This window comes from Opisthocomus hoazin, chromosome 2 (assembly GCF_030867145.1).
Source record: "Opisthocomus hoazin isolate bOpiHoa1 chromosome 2, bOpiHoa1.hap1, whole genome shotgun sequence".
Classification (NCBI taxonomy): domain Eukaryota; kingdom Metazoa; phylum Chordata; class Aves; order Opisthocomiformes; family Opisthocomidae; genus Opisthocomus; species Opisthocomus hoazin.
Genome location: NC_134415.1, coordinates 84251332 through 84267412, shown reverse-complemented (window position 1 = coordinate 84267412; position 16081 = coordinate 84251332). Strand labels below are relative to the sequence as shown.

Here is a 16081-nt window from a genome sequence, read left to right as displayed (position 1 = left end):
CGCTTTCTCAGATTTTACAGTCCTGAAAGCAGAATTTTGTTATGAACAAGTATGGGGGAAGCACAGACAGTAATTTCTGTAAATCGCTTTACTGCAGTCATCAATTGTGTTTACTTTCATCAGCTTGTGGCCTTCAGCAGCTGTCATCTTCAAATGGTACCACAGAAATGGTACTGAGTATATGGCACAATTGATGGACCTTCATAACCAGAGCGCTATGAACCAATGTACCAACTCACTTCTGTTGTTAAGGCATCACTGACTGACTCTGGAGTTCGTGACTGGCTTGCTAAAATGCATTACAGCATGCACATACGCTGCAGACAGTAATCTCTATCTGTATTTTACTTGTACTGTATTTTCTTGGATTCATATATTTGCTTATGCCGACAGACACATCGCAATCTTTAATTAGTTTTAGTATGTTGTACATCGTGGTTATTTAACAAGATAAGAAAACAGCCCAGTTTCTCTGACACCAGCAAGGTATTTGCCTCCACATCAGTGCTTCTAATTAAAATATTTACCAGAAAGTTTACCTCCTAAGATGCGTTCACAAAATGAGAAATCAGAGGTAACAGGCACTTGTAAATTTGCTTATATATTGATTGGGCATTTCTTTTTCCTATGATATATTCCAACAGATAATTTGTACAGGTAAATCATATCAAAGAGTAGGAAGATTTTGTATATTTGTATTATATACAAATATATAAAAATATATATATAAATATACAATTTTGTATATTTGCTTTCTCATTGGAGAGGTGCGGGGTCTTCAGCTTTGCATTCCCACCTAAGACTGCAGCAGTCTGGGGAACTGGAGGTGGCTCAAATACTCGGCAGCCTGAGGCTTCACAGTCTGAGAGAATCAGAAAAACTTTATTCATGTGAATAGTTTGGTAAAAGCATACAATGAACTACTTCCCTGTACTTTTCACATCAGTGTGACCCTAGTAATTTGAAAGAACAAGCTCTTGTTATGAAATTCATAATAATGTCTACAGCTGTTATTTATGAAGTATACATACATTCACGCAAATCCAAATGTGACCATAAAAGAAAGAATCTACCCTGAGAAATACCTGTTCACGAACTCAAAATATGGATATCGGCAACTACTGCACCTTCTTAGCTTCTGTTCTTAGTAGCTACTGACAAACTTTTCCATTTTATCTCTTAAACTTATTTAATTTACCTTTCTTCACTAATCCCCATTCTGATATAATTCCAAACTAGTCATAAAATTCTGAATAACTGTGATTTTGTCACTGAAATACATATTATTCTGTTGTGACTGGCTGATATTAGCTGTCACCTCAATACCAGAAACTATATTAGAACAGTATAAAATCGTAACTTTTATTCAGAAGTTTTATTCACTTTATTAGACATGCTCAGCTAATCACACTGAGAGAAGGAAATATAAAGTAAAATAAAAGTGTATGACGACAAGAGCATCACTCTGAGATAATTTAATTACAATTTATGCTATATTATTCTCTCACTCCAGAAAACTTCGTAAGACTGACATGAAGTGAAAAAACAAACCATTAATAACAATTCTCAGAATGGATTAATAAATTGCTTTTTTTCAGGTCTTCCCAAGGAATTTACACAGAAAACTGATTTTATGTGTGTACATACACACACACACACACTATCTCTCATGTATATTTATAAACACGTAATAAACTACACACATTTTAACTGTGATGTGTGCTCTCAGAATATCTAAAAATTAACTTTCCAAATGAAAGCTGATTCTACTTAACTTTACATATGTTGTGAATTTCTATTTCTCTTTTGCTGCACATGTATCTGGAAAATATCATAACCTGATTTACAGAAAATGTTTCCAATAGCCATTTCTCTTTTGTAGAAAGTTGCAGATTATAATCTTTTATAAGGGTAAAAGAATGAAATAGACAAGGAATTTCAGCCAAGGAAAGGAGACAGATGAGCCTCTCAAAATAGCTCCTTTCAAAGAACAGGGCACTTTGCTGGTTTGTCTTGTATGATCTTGACTAAGTAAAGAATATACTGAGTAAAGTGGCGTGTGGAAAGAAGAACACGTTGTAGTACTCGACTGAAGTAGCACAGAAACTTTGACTTTACGTGCAAATTCAAAAATTTCTACATTTAGGAATAATTGCTTTGGGGGAGGGAAAGAACAGGGAAGAAACTGGATATTGAGACTGATACACTCTGACAAACAGTTTTATTTGGACCACGTTTCTCATTTGCACATCATCTCTTGAACAGCATGCACACGACTAGCCAGTATGCCTCTGAACAAAACTAGCACTCAGCTACTCCACTTCCTTAAATCAACAGCTCAATTACTTCTCTTAACCAGACAGTTAAAACCCATTTCACAGATTTCAAGATACAGGGGTTCATCAAACAAAATTAAAACGGTCTGATGAAAAGAAGTATTGCGACATGCAAAGATTTTCAACAACATCATTAAAAAAGCCATTATTACAAGTCTAACAAATTACCTCAAGTGTGATAGAAAAACTTCCATAATGACTGCATGTTTAGAAGAAACCTGGATACTTAGAGAAAAGGATACTTTGATGACTATCTCTCAACAAAGGTAGATTAACATTACTTAAATACTACAAATTGTAGGCATTCAGTAAGGCATTTTATGATACTGGATTGGAATAGAATGATCCTAGATTTGTTTATGCAGCTTTAATATACAAGTAGCTAAAACTGGCAATAAATGAGAATATAAATCTTCTGCATATTATCTAAGCCCATTATTTTAGGGATTTACAGCATCCTATGCAATGACTTTTATGCCAATGAATCCCATGGCAATTTGCCAATCATGAGTATGGGAATTACTCATTTACTACTAAGGTACAATCACCTGCTGGCTGGAAAATAGATTTTGTTTCACAGAGCAGAGAAACTCAGCAAAATTGCTTTGGGGCAGGACATGATAAAGAACATTCTGTCAAGTGACGCTGAGTGGGCATTGTGTAACTACCCAAACCAAAATTCAGCCACTGTGCTCCTGCTCTTCTGAAAAAAAATAACCAAAACCAAACCCTAAAACCTTTGGATTATTAAGGGCCACAAATACTTCTGGTTTGGTAATATCAATCATTTCATATGCTTATCTATGGCACAGTAAACTTTGTTACCATATTGCAATTTGTTCAAAGTTATCTCAACTATCACTGACTAGCGTTCACAAAACTCTTCAGTTTTCCTTTCATGTCTCTCATTCAAATGCTGACCGTGCTGGAACTGCTTGGCTTGTAGGAGGTCTAAAAATACCACAGATAGTAGGTCCAGGAACTCATACTAACTAGCTAGTTTAGTAACTTTGGATGAAACTTCACAGAATTTATTATCATGTCAAAGAATAGAAAGCATGCACATTCATTGCATTTGCACTTGGTATCTACAAGTGACCTCTTTGACACAGTCAGTAATATCCTTCATTTTTCTCCCTGCATGACTGAGTACTGAAGGAATGCTGAGTACCTCTGAGTGGATGAGACAGGGGGTAAAGCAGCACAGCTTGTGAACTGTTCCAACCTGCATCTGTGGCATTCTAATGGAAGACTCCAATTTCATTAGAAACTTCAATATGCATACCTATCCTGCCATTGTGGACATGAGTAGTCAAGATCCGTTCATCTTGTTTCTCACGACAAAGGCTCTGCATCTCACTATGAAATATAGTGTGTGCTTTTTCTTTTTTTTTCCTCTAACTTTCTTCCCACAATCCTCTCAGAATAGCAGAACTTTTGCATAAAAGTTGACATCGTGATAACTTCAGATTTAGCTTTCCATGACATTTCACATTAAAGAAACTGCTGAGAAAAAAGGACCATCAGTCAACATGCCAACCTCATACTTCACTGGGAACCTCCTTATACATTTAGAAGAACTTGCCTGCTAAATCAAACGACTACATTTGTATATTCTACACTTACCTTCGGGCTATCTGCTGTGCTTTAAAAACCTACCTAGCACAGACACCACATGATCAAAACTTGCTAAAGACAAATCAACAAAATTAACACAGTAATTCAAGAGCAGGACATTTAAAAATAATACTACTTATTCTTTAGACTAAAAAAGAATAGTGTCTGCAGTGGCATAGTTTTTAACATTAGTTGTAGTATGGATCATGTGTAAATTCCAAAGTCCTACAAATAAACACAGCTTTACCCACATCCAACCTACACAAAACCTTCCACATAAATGTATTCATTTTGTTAGTTATGAAGGGAGAGAACTGAATGTGTTTTCTTTAGTTTACAGTTCTAACACTCTGAATTTTTTATTTCCCAAGATCAGATGGAAATTCTGTTTTGTGGGAGATTCTCAGCATATGACTAGATGTAGAATTCAAAACTAAAGAAAACTAAAAAGGAATTAAATTAAACTATTTTATCACCTGCAGGCTCCCACCAGCCATTGCCCATAAAGAACCCAGCTGAAAATTCAGGCATATGTTACGGATATTAACATGATTTCAGAAATACAACACTCTGGAGTACATAAAGAAATAATTAGTGTTATTACTGCCTAATTCCTTATTTGCCACATTATTTTGGTGGGTGAATGATCACATGATAGGTAACATACCATTTGCCCCAAAACAATGTTGTGGCAAAGGCAGGCTACATTGCTGGAACAGTTCAGAGTGATCTGCATACCAGCTGGACCTAGGCAGGATGATAACAATCACTGAAAATATTGCACACATGGTTTCACCAGGATACCCTAATGAAAGTAAACTGTATCACAGAGAAACAGCTGATAGCTATTCTCTCATTTATTAGGAAAATCCAGGTCTTAATAGATTTTCTATAGAAAACTGGGATGAACATATCAATGTGGTAGCTAAAAAAAAGTAACACATTATAAATACAATACCTAAAGGAATGTGATAATCTGGAGTTTTTTTTTAGGGATGCTGATGTAGCCCCCTCAATAAGGCTATTTTATAGTTGTCACTAAATTGTAAAGTTATCTGCCAAGAAATGCATTTATATTTGGAGAAAAAATTATTAAAAAAATGTGCACACAAGTTTTATTCCATGTGTGGGCCAGTAATGCTCCTTCATTGGAGACGGCTAAGTATTCTACGCTCCAACAGCAGTGGAATCACCTTTGGATCAACTCTACCCTCAGGTTATCTTTAGATTAAATTGCATTTGTATTTTATACTCACGTTGGGTTCATTATCAGTCGACGGAAGAAATAAGTCCAGGTGATATAATCCATTGCATCCTGCTTAGAAGTAATAGTTCCAGCAGCAATTTCAGCATTCAAGTGGTCAGCTAGCACTTCTAACAAGCTGCAGAACATGAAACAAGAGGACTTAGCTGACTTTACAATCACAAAGACAGGTAATATATTTTGTAAAGCTGTGCATTAAAAGGTTTATTACTTTTACTCTGAAAATATTATGTATTTATCTTCCGGTAAAACGGAAAAGCGGAAGAAGGGGGAATGTAATTGCAGAGTCAGTCATCTTCTTTACATGATAGTGGAATGAAACTCAAATTATTTTTTGATTGGACCAAGAATGCACAAGTTTAAGTCATTCACGGAATGTGTTCAGACGGAGCTACTCAGTGGTGACTTCTGAATTCTGTATGTTGACCATATGATCATACTGGTTTAACCCAATAGAGAATCATATGGAAAGATAAACAGGAAATGAAACAGTGGCAATAGCTTAGCTAATCCTTGACAAATACTTGAGGGCTATTAAAATGACATCAAAACTGCTTCCCCCAGATTTTGCCTCATCTTCAGCCAATGTAAAAAAAAAAAAAAAAGAAAAAAAGAGTAGATACTTCTACCCAGAAAGATCGAAACTCAGAAACACAGAAGAACAAAAGCAGTTTAAAAGAATTCTTACAAAGTAAAACGCTGCTTAGCGTCATTAAATGGAACAAAGACCTCCATTAGGGTATCTAATGAGATCATGCCTGGCCAGATTTCAGTCGGGGGATTGCAACTATCCTTAAGGATCAACCTCATATTTGTTGCATTATAATTCTTTTCCTTTTCCTACTGTTCTCTCTCTATTGCTAAAAGTAAAGAATGATTTGATATAAGTAGCTGTTTTACTGCTCTGTACCACTGATCCCACGCTTCTGAAGGTAAGAATTGCAGATGTTCTATCCAGATTGTCCAACAGAAACTGGACAGATGATTCAATAGCTATTCCATAAAAAAGCGCTTTCCCTTTTGCTTCTAATGTGCTATATTTCAGACCCAGGATCTGTGAGAGCATCAGACCTGCCCTACGAGTTGAGTACTCAAGTCTTACAACCAATGGCTTTTAGAAAAAACTTTAATTAAAAAAAATATTAATTTTACAAATTGGAAATACTACACAGAGCTGATATATCTGTTCTTTGGTAGAACAGATGGGAAAGCATTCTGAAACTAAAACCCCTCCAAAACCACCCAGTTTCTCTTTGAAACTATGAAGCCTCTTACTTCAAATGCTTGATCATAAAAGAGACCAAGACATCTCTAAGTTAATCGGTCCACAACTGACACAGAACTGAACAAGATTGCTATTAATATGTGAATCTTCATCTGACAATTTATCATATATTCTTTGTTTATAGTAAAAGATGGGATATACCAAACTACAAAGTAAATATATACCCACAAAATGAGGTACTAGAAACATATAATATTTATAGTATTCCAAACAGGAACAAGGTGTGATTACTACTGTTATACTGAAGATACTATTTCTTTATCTAGAAACACCAATGAACAGAGACATTTCCTCATTTATGCTAGTGAGATACAGTCTGGATATATCATCAACATTTTAATCACACTGCTCTTTTGACTTATTAGCTATCATTCTGAAGAAGTTCAACTCCTAGCCTTTTGTGATAAGTGCAATTTATATGTTAAGAAAAGTGTAGTTTCCTAAGGAAATGAAGTGCAGGTCTCCACATTCTTTGTTTGCAAAAATTGTATGTCTCTGTGTGCACCACAGAAATTAACCTTCAAATATACCAGCCCACTTCAACTACTTTTCATTGGTGGATAGCAGTCTCAAGCTCCTACAAATTTCCTGACCAGACAGAGGTCCCATTATCGCTTACGTTGAGGAATGAAGTTTCCTTAGGAGAACAATACTGTGAATTCTTCAGCACTGAGAAAAGCTTGCAGTAATGCTCACGCTTTATTAGATGTCTGAGAATTCCTCCATGAAACCTGCATCCATAGGAGACCAATGCAACGAGTTGTGCTTCTCATTGAACAACTAAGTATATCAGAAATATCAAAACCAAGGCATGAGTTACATTATGCTGGACAGGAAACTTTGTATCAACTAAGTTCAGAGAGGCTGCATAAAGGTGGTGTTTCTACATTTCTGACAAAAATATTGCAAATTTGAAGTGAAAGATGTGTTGAAAGTGTACTAGTAGTAGTTTACACCATGCAGATTTCTTTTTGAACTTGTGAGATTTTGGAGAACCTGATATCTATAATGGTAGAAGTATTCTAGGTAAAAAGTGCTAGAAACTCACGCATTTTTTTTCCTATTAAGAATTTGTCCCAAAATTTCAGAGACAGTTCTGAGGTTCATGTATAGTTGTCCTACATGCTGGCCTTGAAGAACAGTTTGTGCTCTCATTCAAACGTCCGAGACAACACTCAGAACCAGAGACGCATTTGTAGTAGTATCTGGGAATGGACTCAAGTTCAACTTTGCTTCAAAACTCGTGGAAGAAAGGATTTTTCTACATAAAGATGGATAACGTTGTTTCAGAAATGATTTTCCTCTAGGACCCCAAAATTTAGGAGATATTCAGCACAGAAACTTTGTTTCACTTTTCTCTATCCCCCATTTGTAGTATTATTTATAGTTTCATCAGCTTTTCTGATTGCTTTATCTTTACCTTGATTCCACCGGGAAAGGCTCATAAAGGAATTTTTTGTAGAAGTCTTTCTTAATATCATGTACTAGAATTACAGCTTTTCCTTGGTCATCAAACTGTGGTCTGCCAGCACGTCCCATCATCTGAAGTACATCTGCCAAAGACACAATAATGTGTAAACCAAATGTATTTGAATATATAAATAAATGTATTTATGTCTGTATAACGTGCAATACAGGATTTTTGGATTTCTTTGGCCTTGTATGCCCTATTGCTTTTGACACATCTAATTTTTTTTTCCATCTCAGATAAATTTACGATGAACTTCTTTTTGGCAAAGGCTATCTTCCTGCATACTTGAAGACCACCCACTGCAATAGAATCCAAGCTTACATCTAATATAAATGTCCTCTGCTCTCCTTCCATTCCACATCCATCCCTCATTTGATCATATGCAATCAAAGATGATGAGTAAGAGAACTCATGAAGCCTACAATGGCAACTGTCTATTATTTCCTAATTCTCAAGTATTTGACTTCACAATAATAAAAGCTCCTTGTACAAGCTTTTCTGCTTTATATGATTTCCTAGGTTTTGAATATTTTAGAGATAAAATGGTAATGGCAAATTCTAATTACTGACAGCTACAATCTTTACCACTTGTACTTCAGGACAAATTACATTAGTTATTAGCACTGGAGTAGAGATGGTTTCTTATCATACATTGTCCCTACATTAGATCACGATATACAAATTTAAAAGCAGATAAAGTCAAAGTTTGCCTACACATCATTACTTGCACATACTAGTTAATGATTTCTATAAACACTAAAAATACTAGTTTATACAAAACATGCTGAACTTGCTACCCAATCACCAAGATAAGTATGCTTATCATCTACTTGTTTGTGTCTTCTCATAATCTGAGAAGTGCATCTGCATAGGTTGTTTTGTGTCTCAATCAACAGAGCTCTGATTCCCTTTTGGTGCCTCCAACTGCTATTTAACTTTGAAGAAACATTGGAAAGCAATTCATAAGTAAGTTTTACATCCTTATTTCAAAACTTTTTATGTTCTGTGTATTCTCTACAAGGTCTATCATACCTGTGCAACATGTGGCTTGCGGTACCTGGCATTTTGAAAAGCGATTTCTTTGGCTTCAGAAGCAATAAGCTTTTGGCCCCACAGTCAGTTGGGGAAGGAAAAGCCAGAGGGTGCAGAATGGCATACAGCAACGGACAATGATAGAAGAAACAGCCCAATGACAATAAACAGTTTTTAGTAACACATTTTCACTTGCATACCCACAAGCTATATAGAAAGCAATGTTTTTTATCAGTTTATTCCTTTTGTTAATTTAAGAGTGACATGAAAATGTAAAATGAAACTAGTCTGAAAATGATGTTTCTGAATAGGTGGGTACACAGGAGGGTGATGAAACAGCTTTCTGCTATGCAAATGTGGTGAGTTAAATTGTGCATAATACTGTACAGGAAATGGATTTACCAAAAAGAGCCAGGAAATAATTTTTGCCAATATCCACTACGTAATAATCCAAACCAAATATTTCACTTAATAACTATATGTTGCTTCGCTGCTTTTAATCACTGGACTAAACTCCTGAAATGTTAAATATGACCCAACTGGATGACTAAATGCCTGGTAACTGAGAAAAGGCCCTCCCCAAAACCTCTGACTTCACTGAGAGAAGCGTTTTTACTTATTTTGAAATTACTGAACACTCCAGAATGATTGATTCTGCCCTCAGCTGCTTCCTTGGAGCCAAATACATTCCTGATACAGAAAGGTAACTTCAGCAGGGAGAAACCAAGTTATACCATGATGGGACAGTGAAGGCATAACTTGAGGGCAGCATTAAAGACGGTGTTGTGAAATTTTGGAAGTATTTCAGAAAGAAACTCATTACATTTTCATTTTATTGCTGCTGCAAAAGTGTACTACCTATCCACAGAACTTCCAGATGCATAAATATTCTCTAGAAAGTTAAAAATAAAAATGCTCTAAGCAAACCACACCACATGTTTCTTCATAAAGTAAGGAATCTGCATTTTCTGCTGCAGTGCAGACAACAAAATCTAAATGCTTCCACCACAGATGGTGGTGTTCCATGAACACTCCCCCCCTCCCCCTAAAGACTTGTTGAAAATTCAAGAATTGAGCAACTCCCAATGTCCAAGTCACCTGAATTCAAAAAGGTAATCAACAGTGAAAGTATCAGCATTCCCTAAACCCTTTGTGATTTCTAAAACAGCACAGGAAGTCTTCAATGCTTACTGAGTTTCTGTCTTCTTTTGAATATATTATTTTCTCTACTACTTGTCTCTGACAGTCTCACAGATTCAACACAAAAATTAAAACTTGAGTTGATTTCTTTCCTCAAGACTTCTCCCCACTCAGTAATCAAGTCAGTTGTCACTATTCTTCCAGTCAGGACGAGCGAGATACTACATCTCTTCAGAGACTGTTTGTACTAAGTCCGTCACAAAATGTAAGTGTGCATGGCTAAACTCCCAGGTGGTACCAGAATCTTTGAACAAGGGAGCTGGTCTGGAAATTGATCCCAAGTTTCCTGCACAGCACTAATCACTAAATTAAGCTCTATGATGGGTTACTTGGAGAAGTAACCCCTGTAGAATTTTCAGTTCAAGTTTTTTTTTGTTAGTAAGCTTCCCCTGCTGAAAAGACACTGCATAGTTTAAAAGATGCAAGCTCTCTATTTACATTACAAATAACATTTAGATTTTCCTTAGGTGTATGCATCTTTGGCATAGTATAGAATTATTAAATAATAAACTTTCTCTTAAGAAAAGAGAAAGTGAAAACAGAACAGGAAACCTGGAATAAATTTAGCTTGTCCTCATTCTTCAAGCTTAGTACCATCCAGACAAATATTCCCCCTGTCTGAACTCCGAAAGAAGTTCTTCCATGGTTCACTTTCTTAAGCTTGTTGAAAACACTGCAGAACGGTTTATGAAAAGTGGAGTTCAGTGGAGCCAGAAAGCAACAAAATTTGATATCAAACCAGAAATTCAAATATTTAATTTAGCCGTTTATTTTTGAAGTATCATTTACTTGAAGTATCACTTACACCACTGAAAATACTAGACTAGTCAAGGTTTTTCGTTTACTGTCAAGTGACCACGTATAAATTTTATGTTCTCATACATGTGTGATTCAACCGTCGCATTTCAAACCATGGCTAAGTCTACTGTTAAAAACGTACTTCCATTTACAAAAGGTTTCAAAAACGAAAAAGATTATTTGCATGTATGAACACTTCCTTTTATATGATTAACTCGGTAGCTAAATATGACTTTATATTGTCCCTTTCATTATTTAATGTCTATTTTGGATGATACACATTAAAGGAATTTAGCATGAAAAAAGATTTGCAAAACAGAAACATTTTTATTATTACATAAAATCTTGGGTTCTTTTACAACTTGCATTAAACAAAGAAACCCTTCCCTCAGCACTCCTAGTCTCTATCCAAATTAGCTACTTTCAGTGACCATTTACTAAATAATTCAGATTATTTGTATATGCTTGAAATACGTTTCAGCATATGAGTATTTCCATAATTTATGTGAGTACCTGTAATGGGATAATCCACGTAACGCCTTGTTTTTCCATCATAGTATTCTGTTCCTTTAACAATTACTAAATGAGCTGGAAAATTCACACCCCAAGCTAACGTGCTCGTGGCAATAAGAACCTAAAACAGAAAGCAAGATTAATGAGGTACACGCAACAAAAAGCCAACTCGCAAAATTCAATGTAAAACTCATTATGGCGGTATTCAAAGGACAAATGTACCTGGATTTTGCAGTTCACAAACAATTCTTCCACAGTTTTCCTGTCTCTTTCATGCAGACCCGCATGGTGCATGCCTATTCCAAAAGCAAGTGTCAGCTTCAGATTTGAATCTCTAACTGTCACTATAATGTCATTCATCTGCAACAGAAAGAATAGTTCCATGTTTTAAAACAGGTATTTTTAACTTTTAGGGTTGTCATTATCTTTTTTTTTTTAGCAAGGATAATTTGCTCAATGCTGTTCATAAACAGGAAAACGCAGTCTTCAGTCTCTCAACCATCTGGTTTTAGTCTAAAAAAAAAATTCAAATATTATATTAATGATGGGGGGAATACAAAATGCACACGACTATTGACACACTAAGTAGTGCAGATAAGGAAATGAAAATACTGAAAATATCTTGACAGGTCTGGCGAATGCTATGCATTCTGCTCTGTTTGTTTAATGCAATCCCTAGTATCAAAGGGGTTAGAACTGGTAGAAAAACATAGCAAATCCCTATAACCAGTAAGATAAGAACAGTCATGAAAAATAAATTGGTGCTCTCTAATGCCTATAAAAAGACACTGTTCTTCAGTTTGGTAATTCTGCAATTATTATTCATCAAAAAAGTTTCCTATTCACACGATGAAATGTAAATAAATTTGAAAATATATTTTTTTAGTTTGTAATTTATAGACTCCAACCCTGCCGTGAAACTGAACATACAATAAGTGTCATTTAGAACTTCTTGAAGTCTAGACAAAAAGCTATTGTTTATTACTATTACTATTTTTTCAAATCTCATGTCAGTGACCACTTGAAATCATTTTAACTACTATCATTTTAACTGTATTTCTTGCCTATGTTTTCAAGTAGTAAATTTTATAATAAGCTCATTTATTTCTGTAGATGACCTCTGTGAAAGTTCCCTTACTAATAATGAACAAAAGCTTTAAAACTTCTATCTTGTTTAGTGATTTTACCCCTCAATTTTCATTCTGTTGTTTTATTTCTAAGGCCATTTATTATTTTATGAGATTTTAATATAATTATAGCCAGGAACTTTGAAACCTCATCTCTTATTAGTGGTTTCCTGGTGCCACCAGCAGTGGCATGATGATATTGCATACTTACGGGTAAGCGTCATTCACGGTTAACCTAGGAAGTATACCCAAGGTTAGAGAAACAGTAGTAGTGCAGAACAACTTACTCAGGGTAACTGAAGAATTTGGACTAAGTATCTCAAAGTACTGAGATACGATAGCTGCATGACTGCAGTGGTACTTTCATTTCCACTTAGGACTCTGAGGTGTTACACTTCCGATGTTCAGAACTGTAACCTTCTCTAAATGTTTCCTGGGTTTTATAATTCTCAGACCTTAATGTTAACAAAATTATTCACCTATCTAAATCCAAGTAACATATGTCACTACCATTATTAAAAAAAAAAAATCCTTAAAAGGTACAAAAAAGTCAGAGAATACAATAGTCCATATTCAGGATTTAAAAAAAACCCAAGCAAACAATATAGATTTTGTAAATCAATCAATTTTGTCAGGAAAAAAAAATTACAAAGCATTTAAAAAATTCTGTTTGTTGAAGTGTTATTGATGAACAGAACCAGAACTGATGGAATTAACAGAGAACCCAATTTAAAAAAATATTGTTTTGGCTTGGTCCAACCAATTTGATCTGTCAACAGAAGATCCTAAGCTTTATTTTCCCTCACAATGCAGTTGCCTGGATGTTCCTGAGAGTTTCCTATATTATAACACATGAAAGGTTTGTTGTATAAACTGAGCTGGCATGTATAAAAGAAAAGGATGCTTACAGAAGAAGAGAGTGAAACGGACTATAAAACTCTGAAAGGAAAGGAAGCAGAAAGGAAAAAGCAATGAACCGAGAAGTGGAGGGGATAAGTCCGTTTAGGAAAGGGAAACAAGACGAGGTGTAGATAAGCAGAAGAGAGTAAAGAACTGAATGAAAGGAGGATATGTTAAAGGATAAAGTTTATCTGTCTAGATGCAATCAGCAAACCTTTGATTCCTCTAGTCAACATGTAGACATGTGATGGCAGTGCAGACAACATGAATTATGACCCATCTTAAAAATTTCTTCTTCTAAGACAAAAAAATAACTTGATAAAACAACCTGTATACCATTTTCTCTACAATTACAACCATCAACACACATTACTAAATGTATTTTCAAACCTATTAATGCTTTTTGTGCTATGGATTTACGAAATGGTACTAGCACTGCACAGGCTCCTTATGCTTAGATAGACACTTTGAGAAATAACAGTTATATGTATATATTTGACCAGCAATTAAGATAAAAAAAATAGAAAATAGCACTGGAAAATATCAGAAAAGTAAATGAAAAAAATTGTGCATTTACATTTTACTCAATTTTTGCATTCATAAATGCCTGTTCCAGTGGTATTTATTTCATTATTCACATAAGCAGAATTTGGTATTGGGAAAGCAATGAATCTAAACTCCCTTTTCCTCTAGAAGAGTACAAGGATCAAATCAGCTGATTTGGATTAGTCTATAGCAATTAGACTGCTCCTTCAGCACACGCAGTTTTGCAGCATTAGTTATTTTCAGTACAGAACCCAAGCTAAACCTTTCTGCCATGTAGTTGCCAGCATAAAACATCCTAAATTCACACTGCTGGGAATTTATTCAGAGATGTTCTTCTTGCTTTTACAATCAGTGGTGGTTATTTTTTTCTCCCTCTGACTTGTATTACAGCGGTGGCCTGTGGCGCTGTTAGTCATACCTGCAAAGCAGCGTAATTTACCACAGGAAAACTAAAGAACCCTTAGCAGGAGAGCTGGCGCATGTACTACTATCCTGTCATTTTAGCAGCAGGGAATCCTAGTCATTTTTAGCTGACCCCTTACTTTCACATAAATCAATGTAATAAACACAACTATTTTACTCACAGGCACAATCCAAGGCTTAAAATTCTCATGACAATTTCTTTAAAAATATAACTCTTTTATGTCAGCGTAGTGTAAGAATATTATCACTTTCCATTAAGAAATAATAGCACAATTAATAGGTTCTTTAACCAGAGACAGACATACCATCGTGACTATAAAACAAATCTAATGTTTCTGCATTGTTATAACTTCATTAGTATCTATCTTTCTGAAAACAACTGTAATGTTAACTCGCAAGAGGGTAAAGATATTTTATCATAAGAACAGAGAAAGTATATTAAAAATAATATATAAAAATATACCTGGTACTGACATAAAAAAACCTGTACAACACAGATGCGGGGAACTTCATGGAAGGAAGGATATTTTTCCCTGGACTCCAAGATAGGCAGGATTGGGCCCACGCAGAAAGGGTTTTGCTATTCTTCACAAATTTTTTGATGAACAAACAAAAATACCTCCTGTGGTTTCCTAACATTAGGTTGATTAGGAATCCACCTTTTAATAAAAAACCTCTGAAACCCAGCTTGGGAGTCTAGTAGAATGGCAGAATATCCATTATAAAAAAATAAAGTTTCTTTCTGTCTTTTGTATTCTAATCTCTGAACAAACTAGATTTTCCTCAAACTAGTAAGTAGTCATTTTCTTTGTTCCTGCACATATGTAAGCTGTTGAACCATTTACTTTAAGCTAATAGAACTTTTTTATATTTTTAAATTTATTATACTTAAAAAGCTTTTGTAGAAAGATAGGATTCCATTTAAGTAGATACATTACCCTGTGCCTGAAATACATTCCAGTCAGAGTATAATTCAGCAAGTTGATGACAATGCTGGCTCCAAAAGAAAGGAGGAGACCAGATTGGACAAGAATGAGCTAACAGATTGTGCAGCCCAATTCTGTCCCTTTGAGTGTGATATATTGTTTCAAGATGCTAAAAAACCATACTTTCTCAAAGCATATCTGTTGTGCTGGTTTTCCCATTTTCACAGAATCCTCATTATTAGTACTCTGTACTCTTTTCAAAGCACGTCAGACTCAGACCATATGCCACTGAATAATGCTTATCAATTGTCTAAAATGCCCGATAGAAGAAAGATGTGCCAAACAAAAGAATCGTGAAAGTTATGAAGGCTTTTACAAAAATAATTACATATTTCACATCTGCTACAGATGTTAAGTGAAATAAAAACATCTCCTTGTTATAACTAAATGTTAATTTTTTATGACACACTTTTGTGTCATAAAAACAACATCTTGTAGAAGGAAGTTGAATTCCTATAATGAGTGAAACACTTAGAAATCATTCTTGGGTACCCTCCTGATCTTTAAAGGCAGAAAAAAAGTCATCTTATAAAATTATTTTTGATGAAGAGTTGACTTCTACTCCAGAACTCTCCTACACAAA

General features: G+C 35.0%; 1 protein-coding gene across 2 annotated transcripts in view; it reads right to left on the bottom strand.

Annotated features, from left to right (window-relative positions):
* The window catches only part of ASCC3 (activating signal cointegrator 1 complex subunit 3), a 307731-nt gene that overhangs the window by 46042 nt on the left and 245608 nt on the right, over positions 1-16081 (bottom strand). For both annotated transcript variants that reach the window (XM_075414315.1, XM_075414316.1), the window contains exons 31-34: positions 11739-11876; positions 11517-11637; positions 7923-8055; positions 5210-5335 (exon numbers count right to left, since the gene is read on the bottom strand). In XM_075414315.1, the coding sequence (XP_075270430.1) occupies positions 5210-5335; positions 7923-8055; positions 11517-11637; positions 11739-11876 (518 nt within the window). The remainder of the gene's footprint in view (positions 1-5209; positions 5336-7922; positions 8056-11516; positions 11638-11738; positions 11877-16081) is intronic.